This window comes from Dermacentor albipictus, unplaced genomic scaffold (assembly GCF_038994185.2).
Source record: "Dermacentor albipictus isolate Rhodes 1998 colony unplaced genomic scaffold, USDA_Dalb.pri_finalv2 scaffold_23, whole genome shotgun sequence".
In the NCBI taxonomy this organism is placed as follows: Eukaryota; Metazoa; Arthropoda; class Arachnida; order Ixodida; family Ixodidae; genus Dermacentor; species Dermacentor albipictus.
Genome location: NW_027225577.1, coordinates 2,863,300 through 2,877,742, shown reverse-complemented (window position 1 = coordinate 2,877,742; position 14,443 = coordinate 2,863,300). Strand labels below are relative to the sequence as shown.

General features: G+C 46.4%; 2 protein-coding genes across 2 annotated transcripts in view; one reads left to right on the top strand and one right to left on the bottom strand.

Annotated features, from left to right (window-relative positions):
- The window catches only part of LOC135898946 (zinc finger protein 436-like), a 118,686-nt gene extending 116,851 nt beyond the window's left edge, over nt 1-1,835 (bottom strand). The window contains exon 1 of the mRNA XM_070529579.1: nt 1,107-1,835. The gene's annotated coding sequence lies outside the window, so the exon portion shown is untranslated. The remainder of the gene's footprint in view (nt 1-1,106) is intronic.
- Nucleotides 1,836-2,090: 255 nt separating this feature from the next.
- LOC135898885 (lysophospholipid acyltransferase 6-like) overlaps nt 2,091-14,443 on the top strand; it is a 69,104-nt gene continuing 56,751 nt past the window's right edge. Inside the window, exons 1-2 of the mRNA XM_065428079.2 lie at nt 2,091-2,623; nt 6,230-6,375. Coding sequence (XP_065284151.1) covers nt 2,537-2,623; nt 6,230-6,375 — 233 coding nt within the window. The 5' untranslated portion in view covers nt 2,091-2,536. The remainder of the gene's footprint in view (nt 2,624-6,229; nt 6,376-14,443) is intronic.

The following is a 14,443-nucleotide window of genomic DNA, read 5'->3' as shown; positions in this document are numbered from 1 at the left end:
GTGACCTCGTGCTCAGCAGCACAATGCCACGACCAATGAACCACCACAGCCTGTGCATGCAGTACTTGCCCATTTTGTCCAGCACCAACTAGACATGTACACCCCGTGCTGCAATACTGGATCAAAAATGCAATTTCTTTTTTTCAGTGTAAGGAATGGGGTTGCTATTTGATGCTAGAGGGGCAAAGCTCTGGCACAATCACAGGCATCGCAAAATTGTGATTAATGCTTGAATAATAGGCTAGTATTGTGCCCAAATGTAGCATAAACCGACAACAAAATGCCATTTCTGCCTCACTACCAGGCCAAGTGAAGCGTCAATCCCTCTCATGCCACTACTTTTGCACTGACAAAAGAGCATGCAATGAAACTACCCTCCTCCCTTGATGCTACCTTGGCTTTACCTCTGGAGAGGTTATTCGAGCTCAAGCCTATCAGCAGTCTAGCTGGGTAGAGTGCCCTTACCTGTCTCCCCAAACAATGTAACATTCAATGAAACGGTATTGCTGCCATTTGCACATACTAGTACATGATAGTGAGTGCATGATGCACAAGTACTGGTGGAATATATTGTTCCCATGAGCACAGACTTTGTTAGGGAAAAGTACTGCCTTATCTTGAAAGCATATTCAAATTATTAAGGTCCAGAAAGCACCTATCACTTGATATGCAGGTTTACTCGCACACGGTACCGTCGGCAATTTACACAGGGCACTGCATGACTGATTTCTGCCTTTTGTACAGCCAATATGTTACGTTGCACGTTTCCCGTTATCCATATGGGGCACCATACCATTTTTTTTTTTTTAGCATGTTTAGCAAGGTTAGTTAGGTCTTATAAGCATAAAAATGTGTTCGTGCATATTTTATATATACTTGGTACGAGTAAAAATAATTTTTTTTTTTTTAAAGAAGAATGGCGGGAGTTCACCTGCAACATGGCCAGCAATGCGGGATGTCAAGACTAGCAATAAAGCTTGGCGTAAAGTTGCAAAGTGGGGGAGGGGGGGGGGGTCCCATCATGCTAGTCAGCTGTCTTGCAGTGAAACTTATCTTGTAGTCTGTTTTCCATCGTACTCTCCCAGCTCACGCCCCAATCCACTCACCCCACAACCATGCACACTCAAAGTATGCGCACACTTCCGTCACCACTGTCTGCAACCGCGTATATAGACCATGAAAACCGTGCTACTTCAACAATTTAATACACATAGTACAACCAATTATGACGTATACGTAACAACGCCAGCAAATCGTGCATATTATCATATAGTGACGTTGAATATAAATGAACGTCAGAATTGAAGTGCGTCTCAACTGCGGTTAGCGTGCCTGGGTAGGGTGTAAGCTGAAAGAGTGACACCTAAGCCATGTGTCATTAAACTTTCAAGCAACTTCCAGGGCCCGACCTGAAAATGAAAAAGCACGTGAGAAAACATTCAACGTTTTAGAAATGAAATCGTCCACGTATGTGGACAACACATCGCGTTTCACAGCGGTGAAGCAAAACACAAGACAACGTGATGTCCTAGGCACCCGAGAACAGTAGCAGTGAAAAATATTAGAAATAGGCGCTTGTTACAAGAACTGAGCAAAATGTAGAACATTTCCATCACTTTTCAACCGTGGGTAGAAGACGAAGGTAAACGGCTTTTATCCCGACTCGTGCGCCATTTCACAAAACAAAACAAAAAAAGGTACAAATAGGCAATGATCATCGCGCAAACGTCTGAGCGGTAGGTGCGTTAATGTTAAGGGCATTACTTATCAATAAAGGTTTATCTTATCAAACGAGACACGGAACCCCTAGCATGCTTTGAAACGTTAACGCGAACTTCGTGCGGGCAGCCATTCTGCAACGTGATCATTGCGTCGATTGCGATGCGATGCAGTCAATTTTAATTTTCTATTCTCGCAAGCGTAATTATTCGTTATAGACGCTGCTATGTACAATTAAAATTGTTGTAATAAAGTGCTTAACACTTATAAAAAGTAGTTGTTTAACCACAAATAATTTTAGACGCCTCATTTGTAAATACCGAAACCGAAACATTTTGCGCACTCCTGTCGCGCGTGTGCGAGCGCCCGATGCGCGGTGTGCAAGCAAGATCGTAGCCAAGAATGGCGTCGCCGAAGCGCGTCGCGAAGTGCCGCTGGGAACCAGTATTGCGCTCGAGCGTGCCGCCGTCAGTGGCCGCAGGAAGCAGGAGGTGACGGAGACAGCAGAGGATCGACGACGTCGCCGAGGCCACGCTGGCGCGCCGACGAGGCGACACGACGGTGCCCGGCCCCTGTGTCTCGTCGTGCTTGTGACCCTGTGGTTGTAGTGGTGCGCTGTCTAGCTCTACTGCTCGCCGCTGTCAACAACGCGGCTGTGCGCGGGGCTGCAACCATGTGTTGCCGCCTCCCGAGGCGACGGATCATCGCAGCGGCGTCGCCAATGCGCTCGTCAGCAGCGCAGGCCGAGGAGAGGCGCCCTAAAGGCTATTTTTGAACTCTCCATGCGCCCGGAAAGCCGGCTGCCTGACCCGCGGCGATGGATCTTAAGTCGGAGTCGGACTTTTACGGTGGCTGCCGGGCGCTCGCGCCCGTCGCTGCATACTTTGGACTCAGTATCGACAAGGTAGGCGAACTGTGAACGACGAGTCTCTTTTATTCGTTATAGCCTTGCGATACCGGGCCTCGTTCACGCTTGGTTACCGCGGCTGGGGGGGAGCAGCGTCTCGGTGTCGCTATGAGCTAGTCGTCTTGAATAGTTCGGTGCCGTGTTCAAGTCACTACTTCCGAGGTGCGCGAAACGATAAACGTGCGACTGTAGACGCGCATCGTGTTGCACGCGTGTTCGTTTGTTACGCTGCCTGTATACACGCACACCCTCCCGATTGAATGGTCTATGCAAGCTCGAACTTGTGTGTACAAATATATAGCCGCACCCAGCCTTGGCGCGCGTACGTGACGGAAAACAACTTGCGTAATGAACGCGTGCGCGCCCGTCATCGTGCGCGGGCGCACGCCCACCACAGCTGCACCTATGTGGTTCTCCGTATGTGCGCTTTAACAAAAGAAGAAAAAGCACGCGACAGTTTACCTAAGCTTGACGTAAAGTTCACGCCCTGTAGTCTGGACTGCGGCGCAATTTTCTTAGCTTTACAGTGGTACTACATCCAAATAAAGTATGGCACGTCTCAATTATCATAGTGATGTTTCCCTAGTTTAGTTTGCGCATTTTGTTTAGTTTCTGCGCGATTACTATACATCTAAAAAGGAATACGAATCAGTACCACGAGTGTCCCCGGTGGCGCGCCAATTCCGTAGTTCGGCCCTCCGTGAAAAGCCTCACTGCCTGTATAATGCGTGACATGAATAATGGATGCCATCTCGGACTCGGCGCTGCTTTCCTCCCATTGTTTTCTTCAAGCCGACATCGCTGAGATGGGTGTGTAAATGGCGCCCATCTCGTGCTATAGGGTGGAGTTCAGACGACTGTTTAAAGCATGGCTACTGAAGGTCAGCTTTATGATTAAACACTTAAATCATAGCGCAGCAGGTAAATGCATGGAATTTTGAGAGAGACGGGAGCTTTATGCAGTGTACGCTGCCAACATTTACACAGGCCAGAAGTTTTATCAAACTACCTGACCATCTTTAGAAAACAAGCAATTAGCTAGCACGTTTTCTCGGCACAGCATTTTTTCCTGCACTTGTACTGCTTAGACGTGTCGATTGTCTGGAGGTCATCTATCAGCATGTACATCTACAGGGCTATAAAACGCAGCTGGCGAAAATGTCGTGCTTCATATGAGCGTTTCACAGATGTTTCCATGCGTCAACCTCTTGTTCCCAAAAGTCGTCTAAAGGAGTTGGAAATGAACGTCGTATGGCCAAGATTCTACAAGCGGCGTTTTAATGTAGTACGCCGCTTCTTCAAGTTGTTCCGATGTGTCGCGCTGTAGCTGCCCGCCATCGCAGTACGTCTTGTTTTCTGAACTCGAAAATAAATAAAGGAAGCAAGATTCGAGGCTATACTGTAACTTCTGCGAAGTTTGGTTCACCACCTTCTTCTGCTTTTGTAGTGCAGCTGCCGAGTAACAGTTTTCAAAAGTCGTTGTACATATGCCACCTAAACTATTGCGTCGGGCCTGTATGAAATTTATACTAACGCCGAGGGAAACATATTCTTCTCTGTTACAAACATTACCGTACAGAAGTCCTAATATCAGGGATTTTCCTCCCTGAGCGCCATTGCTACCGTATTGTCCCTACTTGTTGCTCGCTAAAGTTTCAGGCGAGGAATAAAAAAAAAAAAGAAGAAAGAGAGAAAAACTCGATTGGCGACAGGACAGGAGTAAGAATCGGATACCTGTGCTGACTAGCAACCGCTCAGAGTATTGCCCGAGAGAAAGAAATTAGGCTATAAAGGAATACAAGTAGCGAACTGATAAGGGAAGCGCCTATAATTTATTTCCCACGTGCGCCACCTCCATCGTGCAGAGGGTTCTTGAGCACTCGGTGCCTTTACTTGAATGCGGTTATCTGTTTATAGATGCGAGATGAGAACTGTTGTCGTAAGCAATGAAACTCAGTTAGCACAAGTAAAGCGTTCTTAAATTGCACGCCGCGAAAAAGTCTACCGGAACAAGTCACTCGAAACTGAGATTGCACGCTTTTTTTTTCGTTTTCTTTTCTTTTAGCAACGGTATTGTTTTTGTGTGTTGCGTGGCTGAATGTGCCCGCATCTTCATTCGGGAAAGCTCTCATGCACAGCGCACCGCCGTTTATGGTAATGAACGAAAACAAAACACAAAATATTGACCGTATAGACAAGCAGCGTAATAGTGCGTAGAACAACTTAATCATACGTTAGATAACAGTCAAGCGTTCATTGTGCCTATTTTAAACGGTGGCAGTGCGTCAATCCGGTTTTTACAGGCGGTTGCCACGAAATTCCTTTATTCATTCGTTTCACACGGGCACACCATGTAATTGTGTAGTTACATCTATGTGGGCGTCAGTGCACGTTGCCCTCTAAATAGCGCGCAAATATCGTAAGCTATTGTTAGAAAATAATGTATAAACTGAAATTGAACATTTTATTGGGGTAAGCTACATACCGAAGGTCGTGGATGAGGGGAAAAGATGAATAACGCGACCTTATCCTCTGTCCACTTTCGTGCAGACTGCCAGGCTATCTTCAGCTTCATACTGGTAATTAAGGGAATAAATTCTGCAAGTTGCTGTGTTGGACGAATGAAGCTTCATTGTATAGACAGACGGAGCGCTCCAATTGTCGGCGCTGATGCAAAAGAACACGCGCGACACCTTGTGTTTGCGAGTTGCCTGCGAGTTCCGGTGCAGTGTGACACGGGAGTGTTTCTGTGCAAACAGCTGCTTGCATAATGAGGGTGTCTGTTTTGAGTGTTCTTCGAATTCGCATATGCATCGTTTTATTTATCTCTCTCTTTTCAGGAAAGTGCGTGTCACGGAAGGCGCTTTGTTTTCCGTGACATTACGTGGGTCCTGCTTTGTACAGAATTTGAACTTAAAAGCGGTAGTCTGGTTTACTGCGGCCCGCATAGGCTGCGGTTAATTTAATTCTAGGGTGTAGCAGCGAGTTCGACTGCGGTAAGGCGTCGTCTGCGCCTGACCGTTCATACATTTCGTTCATAATTTTGGGTTGTCAAGCGCAACGACTCAGTGACTAGAAGCTTTCTTCACTGCAAGTATTGTACGCTTGCAGAGAAGCTTACTTGAATGAGGCGAATAATTATTAATTTGTCTCTAGTTTCTGTCATGGTTCCCAATTCCTTCAGCCTAAGTGAACCTTGAAATGTGCTAACTGTGCCTGCATAGTACTTCGTCGCAAGCCTGGCTGTTGTCACAAGCCGCACGTGTACCTCGTTGAATTCGTTCGATACCATACAGACGATACGTTAAGGTTTGTCCATGCAGGAGCCTAAGGCTAACGCTCGCATAAGTGGATGAGTAACGTTAGAAGATTTATCCTGATGGTCACGTGCTGCTGCGGCGCCGAATTATCAGTGGTACTGGCTTACAATACGGTTTACTAAGCAAATACAAGTTTGTAGTTTGTTTCCTTCCTTTCTAGTGCAACGTGCTGTATCCTATAGCCTTGCTGCTAAAGAGAAACGCTATCCTTTTTTTTTTTCCCACGCTAAACGTATACTACAGCGCATAAACTTAAACGTGGTGGTACGCCTTGTGTTCGCAGTTCAACTTCCTGTTCTGCCAAATTGCGTTCCTGCTGTTCTCGTTCCCGTACCGCGTGCTGCTGCATCCGTCGCGGGTGTCTCCGACGGCGAGGCACATCGTGGCCCTCACCGTTGGACTCGCCTTCGGTTATTTCTGCTTCGGATAGTGAGTATGCAGTGACGTCGTCGGCTGCCAGCCACTCGGCGGGACCGCATGCACGCGCAAGTCACGCGCCTGAAAGCGTCGGCGCGCGCCCACGTATCTGCCGGAAAGAGCGCGTGGCAAGCGCTATAGAGACGCGTGGGCGGTGGTCGGCAGGCTTGGCACCCATTCCGCCTGCGGTGAAGGCAGGCGTCGACGGGTGTCGGCGCCGAACTTTCGTGTTCGAAGGTGCCGCAGAGCTAAGCAAAAGCTACACGCGAGAATTGTTAAAAAAAATTGTGCACGGATCAAAAATACAACATTTTTTCTAAAATTCCTAGGGAAGATATATTTCGGTTGGATGGATGGATGGAAGGTAGGAGCGTCCCCTTTGAAACGGCGCGATGGCAGTTGCCACCATGCTCAGATTTTTATTTTGCCTTTTATTTTTATCTGTGTTGTGTGTTATTGAATTTCTCGATTTTCTTTAAATACGTCTTCCTACCCTTTTAACCTTATGTCACCTCTCTGCTTCTGAGCCACCAATCCTCCAATCAACTTTTGCTAATTTCCACCGCACATTAATTTACATGACTATCATTATCTCTGAACCATAGGGCCTCAGGAAGGGTGACTGTGGCCGCATCGACATCGGGATTGATACCATCACATTTTAGTATGAGGTGTTCCATTGTTTCTACATATTTACCACACACAGTACATGTGTCTTCTTCTTCGTTAAATTTCTTTTTATAGCTCCGCGTTCTAAGGCATCCTGATCTAGCTTCAGAGAGTAGGGCACCGCCTCTTGAGTTATCATAAAACGCTTCCTTCCTGATCTGCTGTTTCCAGTATCGATATAGTTCTACACTATGCTTCTTTCCCATTGAATTTATCCAATTTTTACCTTCCGCATTTTACGCGAATAGCCCGCGCCCTCTTACGGCTACGGGGAACAAGCAGGTGGAGAAACGTTATTTTTCGCGAATAGCAGTTCAGACGAGGTGGAGTAGATCCTACTCGCCAGAACTTGCGTGCCTGTGATACAGCGAGTGAGGCAATGTCTTTTTTGCAAGAAGGAATAACTTGCTGATAAACCGAAAGAAAGCAAGACCGGTAGCGATGCCTCAAAGTACGCGTCGCCTATAGTATCCCCGACGGCAATGAACACCGAGCACCAAGTTTCCATGATGCAATCCCGCTATACTACAATACGCCTATGGCGTCACATAGAGGGAGGCAAATAGAGAGCCACACAGTCGGAAAAAATGTGATGCAAGCTGCTATAGTTGAAAAAAAAAAAAGGACCCCGCCTCCCTCTTCCCAAGATCGGTATGTCCTAGCTCATTGTAACATGCAGGTCTTTTTCCCGGGCCATATTCACTCAATTATTGAGGCTGAAGCTGGTTTTGCCCAGCAGTTAAAAAAAAAAAAAAAAAACGGCTGTGAAACATAAAGTGCAATATTTCTTGAAAGTGCAACTTTCTTGAAACGCCGAAAAAGACCGCCATGTAGCATGTACGTTGGCACAAAAAATTGGATCGCTCGTTTCTGAACCCCCTCTACAACACGACGAAACGCACTTGGCCTTAAAGTGAATATTTAAAGTTTTGCATAATTCATCTTAGTTATTCAGCGGAATATGTAAAAAAAATACTCTAAGGAGCGCCACATGACAGCAAACCGTATGCCGTTGGCTTCATTCAGCCGCCGTTAACCACTTTTTGTTTAAATCATTGGCACAAGTTACGTGAAACACCCTGTATAAAATTTTATTCGAAAGATTGTTGCTTTTGTCGAAGTAGGTCGTAATGTTCTCTAATACTTCGCTACCGTGGTATATGCTACATATCCTCTTACGTTATACCTATGCACCTTTCTTTTAGCTCTACGTTACTTGAATTACCCTCTTGGGATAACTAATTTACCACCTTACATTAATTTTACCCTCTCTGCGTTAAATCTCGCTATAGCCTGATTTAACGTACGTTGGCCTTTAGTTTCTCGACATCATATTTCGGGGGGTCCTGTTGTGCTTTATTCTGGGTAAAGCAATACAGGAGCGCCCGGAATATGATGTAGGGAAACTGAAGGCCGACGTTGAATCACGATATAGCGTTATCTAATGTTGGTCTTAAGATTCCCTATACGTCATTTTACAGTGTCCCCTGCATTGCTTCATTCAGTATCCGCGTCACTGCCAAACCCGCTGTCTGCGCCGTGCTACGCATTGTTTTCGTAGAGAAAGCGGCTGCGTCAGTTTTCCAGGCGGCTATGTAGACAGCCATCACAGCCGGTCCTGGGAAACACGGATCCGTGCACCACCACTGCGGTAACGAGACGCCGCCGAATGCAATCTCATTTCCCCGGCGCTTGCGCCCACCCTTCAGCCTCGGCGGCTATAGGGTCGCTCGTTCATCCCACGGGTGCTTTATAGGGTTCAGCGTTTTTGCGTTCTTTTGTTTTGCAGATGTTCGATTATGCTTTCTTTATTTTCATCTGGAAAGCTAACGTTTCGCTGCTTTTATGGGATCTTATATGGGAACATGTTTCACTGGAAGGGTAAACCTTCCGTTGATGTGAGAATTGTTTTCAATCAAAGCAAGATGTGAACTTTCTGTTTCGCCTTCGTTAAGCTGATGGACACTGCTGTCGGGCATGAATTAGAAGGTAGCTGGTCCATGCCGTCGTCCAACTTATCCACGCTGAGGACGTTGATGAAGGGAAGGACTGCTTCTCATCGAGAACGGGGAATAAAGGTTTATTTACAGTATTTATAACAGTCTAACATGACTGTTTGAGAAAGTACATCAGTATAACATGACTGCTTGAGAGAGAGTGCCCTGAGCAGCCGCACAACAGCGGTTTTTTAAATACTCGGTCCTCTCCCGATACAAGGTGACGCGAACGTTCGTTCAGTCATTTTAAACAGGCCGCCTCTCACCGGGACGGGTTACACACACACACGCATACACACAGGTGCGATGGTCCGGAGCCGACGTCAGAGGGGCTTCGTAGAACTCGGAGCCGTTCCGGCTAGCGCGTTGTCTTCCGTCTTGGTCGGTCTGTGGGAAGGAGCCTGCGTCGGCGTTCCCGCGTCAACTCCTCCACCCGTAGCACATCAGGTCGGCGTTGTGCTGTTGCGCACAAAGCCTGCTTCGTCGAACTCCTTCAGTCACAACGGCGACGAGGCTGCTTCGTCGAACGCATCCTAGCTGAAGGGACGGAGAGTGGAGGATGCGCGTATTGTTCATGACACAAAGTCGACTTAGTCACGCCGTGGCTAAAGGTTGGCGGCGGAATTCCAAGATGAGGTTGCCACCACTGGCGTAAATGGCTGGCAAACTTGCACTGCAGCTGGCCGTTCTTAACACCGGCCAGTCAGCGCCTTCTAACGCCGCGAAGCGACTCGATCAGCAGGAGTAGCGCATGCACTCAAAGTTCACTCGAAGCGCCGGTTTCGTTTGCTAGGCTCTTTCAGCATGCATGTCACCGCCCCTGTCGCGATTAACTCAGTGGAAGCTTTCCCTGCTTATCGGAGACAGCAAGTGCGCGTGAAACCGAACGCGTCTTTTATTTACAACATATGACGCTGTAGTCCGCATGCACCGTAAGACAAAGAACAAAGCGCGCAAAGAAAAGATATGATACGGCTGCATAACAGCTTTGCTTGTTTTAACGCGACAGCGTTAACGAGCTCGTGTCGCAGAAAAGTCGGCGGCGTTGGCCGTGAGCGATAAGTCCCAGCAGGCACTTCATGAATAAAAAACACCTTGCAAGATGGGCTGGGTGGGAATCGAACCAGGGTCTCCGGAGTGCGAGACGGAGACGCTACCACTGAGCCACGAGTTCTTTTTCTTTATTTCCAGCTTGGCTAGAAGCCTCAAAAGTGTTTGTGATCATAGATCACACTCGTTTTATATGTGTCAAAGTATCAAGCATTGACACCACAGCTTCATCGCAGTCATTCATCTTGTACACGTCACGCACCTTCACAACCATTTCCACAAAATATTCATGCACAGTTCGGCCTTTCACATCGCAATGTCTATATGCCAACAGACTACGCCATACTGCGTGCAGTCCAAGTAAAAAGATAACATCCATTTGTTCAAAATCGCGTTCAGGGGGTAAAAAACGAATGCCATGTGGATTGAGGGGTAGGCCTATCTTTAACGTTCTCTGTAATATATCCCAAAAGAATATGGCATTATTACAATCGATGAAAACATGTTCAATCGTTTCAGCTTTGTTGCACAGAAAGCATCTGCTTCCCCATGGCACATAAATCCCTCTTTCCTCTAGCCACGTTTTAACAGGCAAGGTTCCCGTGTGAAGCTTGAAGAATGTTTTAACGTTCGCCGGTATACACAAATTTTTAACCCTTTAAGTACGTCTTGCCCAGGCGATTGTTGAAAAATTAACCGATATAATGGAGCAGGGAACACACTTTCAATGAGATCCTTCATAAGACGCTTTCTTTTTACATTGGAGAGGTACTCAAGGGAAAATCTCGCCCTAAGGAAACGATAGGACGTTACAACTTCACGCAAGAACCTTGAAATTGTGTAGTGAGGGCCAGTGGCTGAAGAAACAAAAAAATCAGGCATAGAAACTGTTAACATGGTTTGAAAAAAAATTGGAGGACGCTTAAGCTTCGCCTTCAAGAGCGGAACGCGACAGCGTTCCCGTCGACCCGCCAAGGGGTGTAAGACAATGGGCTACGGCGCAGCGACTACGCGCCCCGCATTGGACGCGGTGAGCGTCGAGCAACGCCGCGTTCGGCGCGGCAACGAAATGTGCGCCTGAGCAAGCGACGCACGCCTGAGCCTTAGAAACAGCTCGTTTGTAAGGCAACACCGCATTCACTAGAGGCGCTTTTGTACCGCTTTGAAGCGTCGAACTCGTGGCTGAGTGCAATAAAAAAAAAAAAAAAAACTCGTGGCTGAGTGGTAGAGTCTCCGTCTCACACTCCGGAGACCCTGGTTCGATTCCCACCCAGCCCATCTTGCAAGTTGTTTTTTATTCATGAAGTGCCTGCTAGGATTTATCGCTCACGGCCAATGCCACCGACGCCGACGACACCGGCTTTTCTGCGACACGAGGTCCTTAACGCTGTCGCGTTAAAACAACACAGACACGGGTCTCTTTCGTCCCTTATCAATATGAAACGTGATACAACTTGCTGATGAAACAAGTCGATGCTTCAAAGCGGTACAAAAGCGCCTCTAGTGAATTCGGTGTTGCGTTAGAAACGAGCTGTTTCTAAGGCTCAGGCGTGCGTCGCTTGCTCAGGCGCACATTTCGTTGCCGCGCCGAACGCTGCGTTGCTCGACGCTCACCGCGTCCGATGCGGGGCGCGTAGTCGCTGCGCCGTAGCCCATTGTCTTACACCCCTTGACGGGTCGACGGGAACGCTGTCGCGTTCCACTCTTGAAGGCGAAGCTTAAGCGACCTCCAATTTTTGTTCATAATTTTTATGTGCATGCGCGCTCGTACTGTGTTCCTCCCTTGTCCATGTTTATTTTGCGCTGTGTTTCAGCCATGGATTTCTGCCAACTAGCTCGCATTCATATCCTTTTAAATCACTAGAGCAGCACACGGGAAATGAAAAACACGCAAGCCAGAGGCACATGATCCTGCTATCTCCAATAAGACGGGAAGCTTGCGCCGAATTAATCGTGCCAGGGGTTGCGTCGCGCTGGTATACGAAGAGCCTAGCGCTTGCGCTTCGAGTGAACTTGGTGCGCATGCGCTACTTTTGCTGATCTCGTCGCTTCGCGCCGTTATAGAAGGCGCTGGCCGGTTGGCCAGTCGACGCTCGCGCGGTACTGTTGTGGAATCGGTCGACTGTATAAACACAAGAAACGGCAGGTGCTACGGTGAAACACAAGTTTGAACAGCTCCCATAAATTCTGACTGACGTGTGATATGGCAGGTAGGTTGTTCCAGCCCGAGGAAACAGTGAGGCTTGCAATGTGACAGTTCGTGTGCGAGGACGAGCAGCTTGCAGTTGATAGTTGATGGCTGGTGCGCTGTGACATGCGCGAATATGATGGCAGGATGTAAGGTGGGCGGCTTAGTGAGCCGTCAAAGAATTTGTGACAAAGAGAGAGAGCGTGCGTGGCGATACGACGACGAAGAGCAAGATACGTCAGGCTAGATTCTGCCTTTAAGAGCGAAAGCTGATGTTATATGAATATTAAGAATGGATGAACCTACAGTCGCACGATTCTGAACTGATTCGAGTGCATTGACTATATATGTTTCGTGAGGGTTCCAGATGGCGGCGGCACATTCCAGTTGTGGTCTGACAAATGATTTGTACGCGAGTAGTTTGACCTGCTGCGAAGCATGGCGAAGGTGACGCTTAATGAACCCTCAGGTCTTGTTCGCTGACGAATTTACGTTAGTCGCATGCGCATTACTGGAAAGGTCGTGGGACAGGGTTATGAATAGGTACTTATACGCTAGAACTGATTCCACTGGGACGTTTGCAAATGTGTAAGTAGAGAGATAGGGATTACTGTGGCGAGAAATTGAAATAAATTTGCACTTGTTAGGTTTCAAGGCCATTTGCCAGCAGCTGCACCAGCTTAGCACGTTGAGGTCATTCTGGAGAGATGCTTGGTCAGAGATGTTAGTCACAGTACGATAAATCGCACAATCGTCAGCCAACATGCGAATAAGACTAGATACATGCGGATGAATATCGTTAATGTATACTGGGAAAAAAAGCGGTCCCAAGACTGAGCTTCGAGGGACGCCTGAAGTGACAGGGAGGGGTTTGGACGAGTGGTCGACAAGGATGAACCAGGAACGATTAGTTAGGAATTAATTTGTCCATTGCACTACGTGAGGATCTAAGTTCGATCGGGATAATTTTTATTATTAAGCCGCTGTGAGGCACTGTATCAAAAGCTTTAGAGTAGTCTAAGAAGATGCTATCAGTTTGAACGTTCTTATCAAGGTTAACGTGCAGGTCATGAAGGAAGAAACAGCTGGTTGTGTTTCAATTGAAAAGAATGAAAGAATTTTACTGAGTCTAAAAAGTCCATGATATGCGGGGATATGACATGTTCCACGATTCTGAAAGGGACACTAGTTAACGAAATGGGCCGGTAGTTTCAGGGGTAGTCTTTGTTACCTGCTTCGAAGACTGGAACGACCTTTCCCGCTTTCTAATCACATGGTAAGGCACCTGTAGACAATGACTACGAGAATAATAGAGTGAAACGTGCCGTGGATATATGCTTAGTATTCATTAGAATCTTTGAGTTTATTTTGTCTACACCAGAAGAAGTACATTTTTTTTCCAATTATGAATAGTATGCCATCTGTCGAAAACACAATGGGTCGCATGTGCGAAATTATGTTAGTAGGCAGCGGAAAATCTGGAGCGGTAGATTATATATATATATAAACTACCGCTCTTTTCCGCTGCCTACTGGGTCACATGTACCGCTCTTTTCCGATGCCTACTGTGTGCTGCCTACTATTGTGTTAGATTATATATATATATATATATATATATATATATATATATATATATATATATATATATATATATATATATATATATATATATATATATATATATATATAATCTAACACAATGGGTCACATGTGCGAAATTATGTTAGTAGGCAGCGGAAAAGAGCGGTAGTTTATATATATATATATATAAACTACCGCTCCAGATTTTCCGCTGTATTAGGCAGCGGAAAAGAGCGGTAGTTTATATATATATATGAACCACCGCTCTTTTCCGCTGCCTACTAACATAATTTCGCACATGTGACCCATTGTGTTAGATTATATATATGTATAATCTAACACAATAGTAGGCAGCACACAGTAGGCAGCGGAAAAGAGCGGTAGTTTATATATACATATAAACTACCGCTCTTTTCCGCTGCCTACTAACATAATTTCGCACATGTGACCCATTGTGTTAGATTATATATATATATATATATATATATATATATATATATATATATATATATATATATATATATATATATATATATATATATATAATCTAACACAATGGTAGGCAGCACACAGTAGGCAGCGGAAAAGAGCGGTA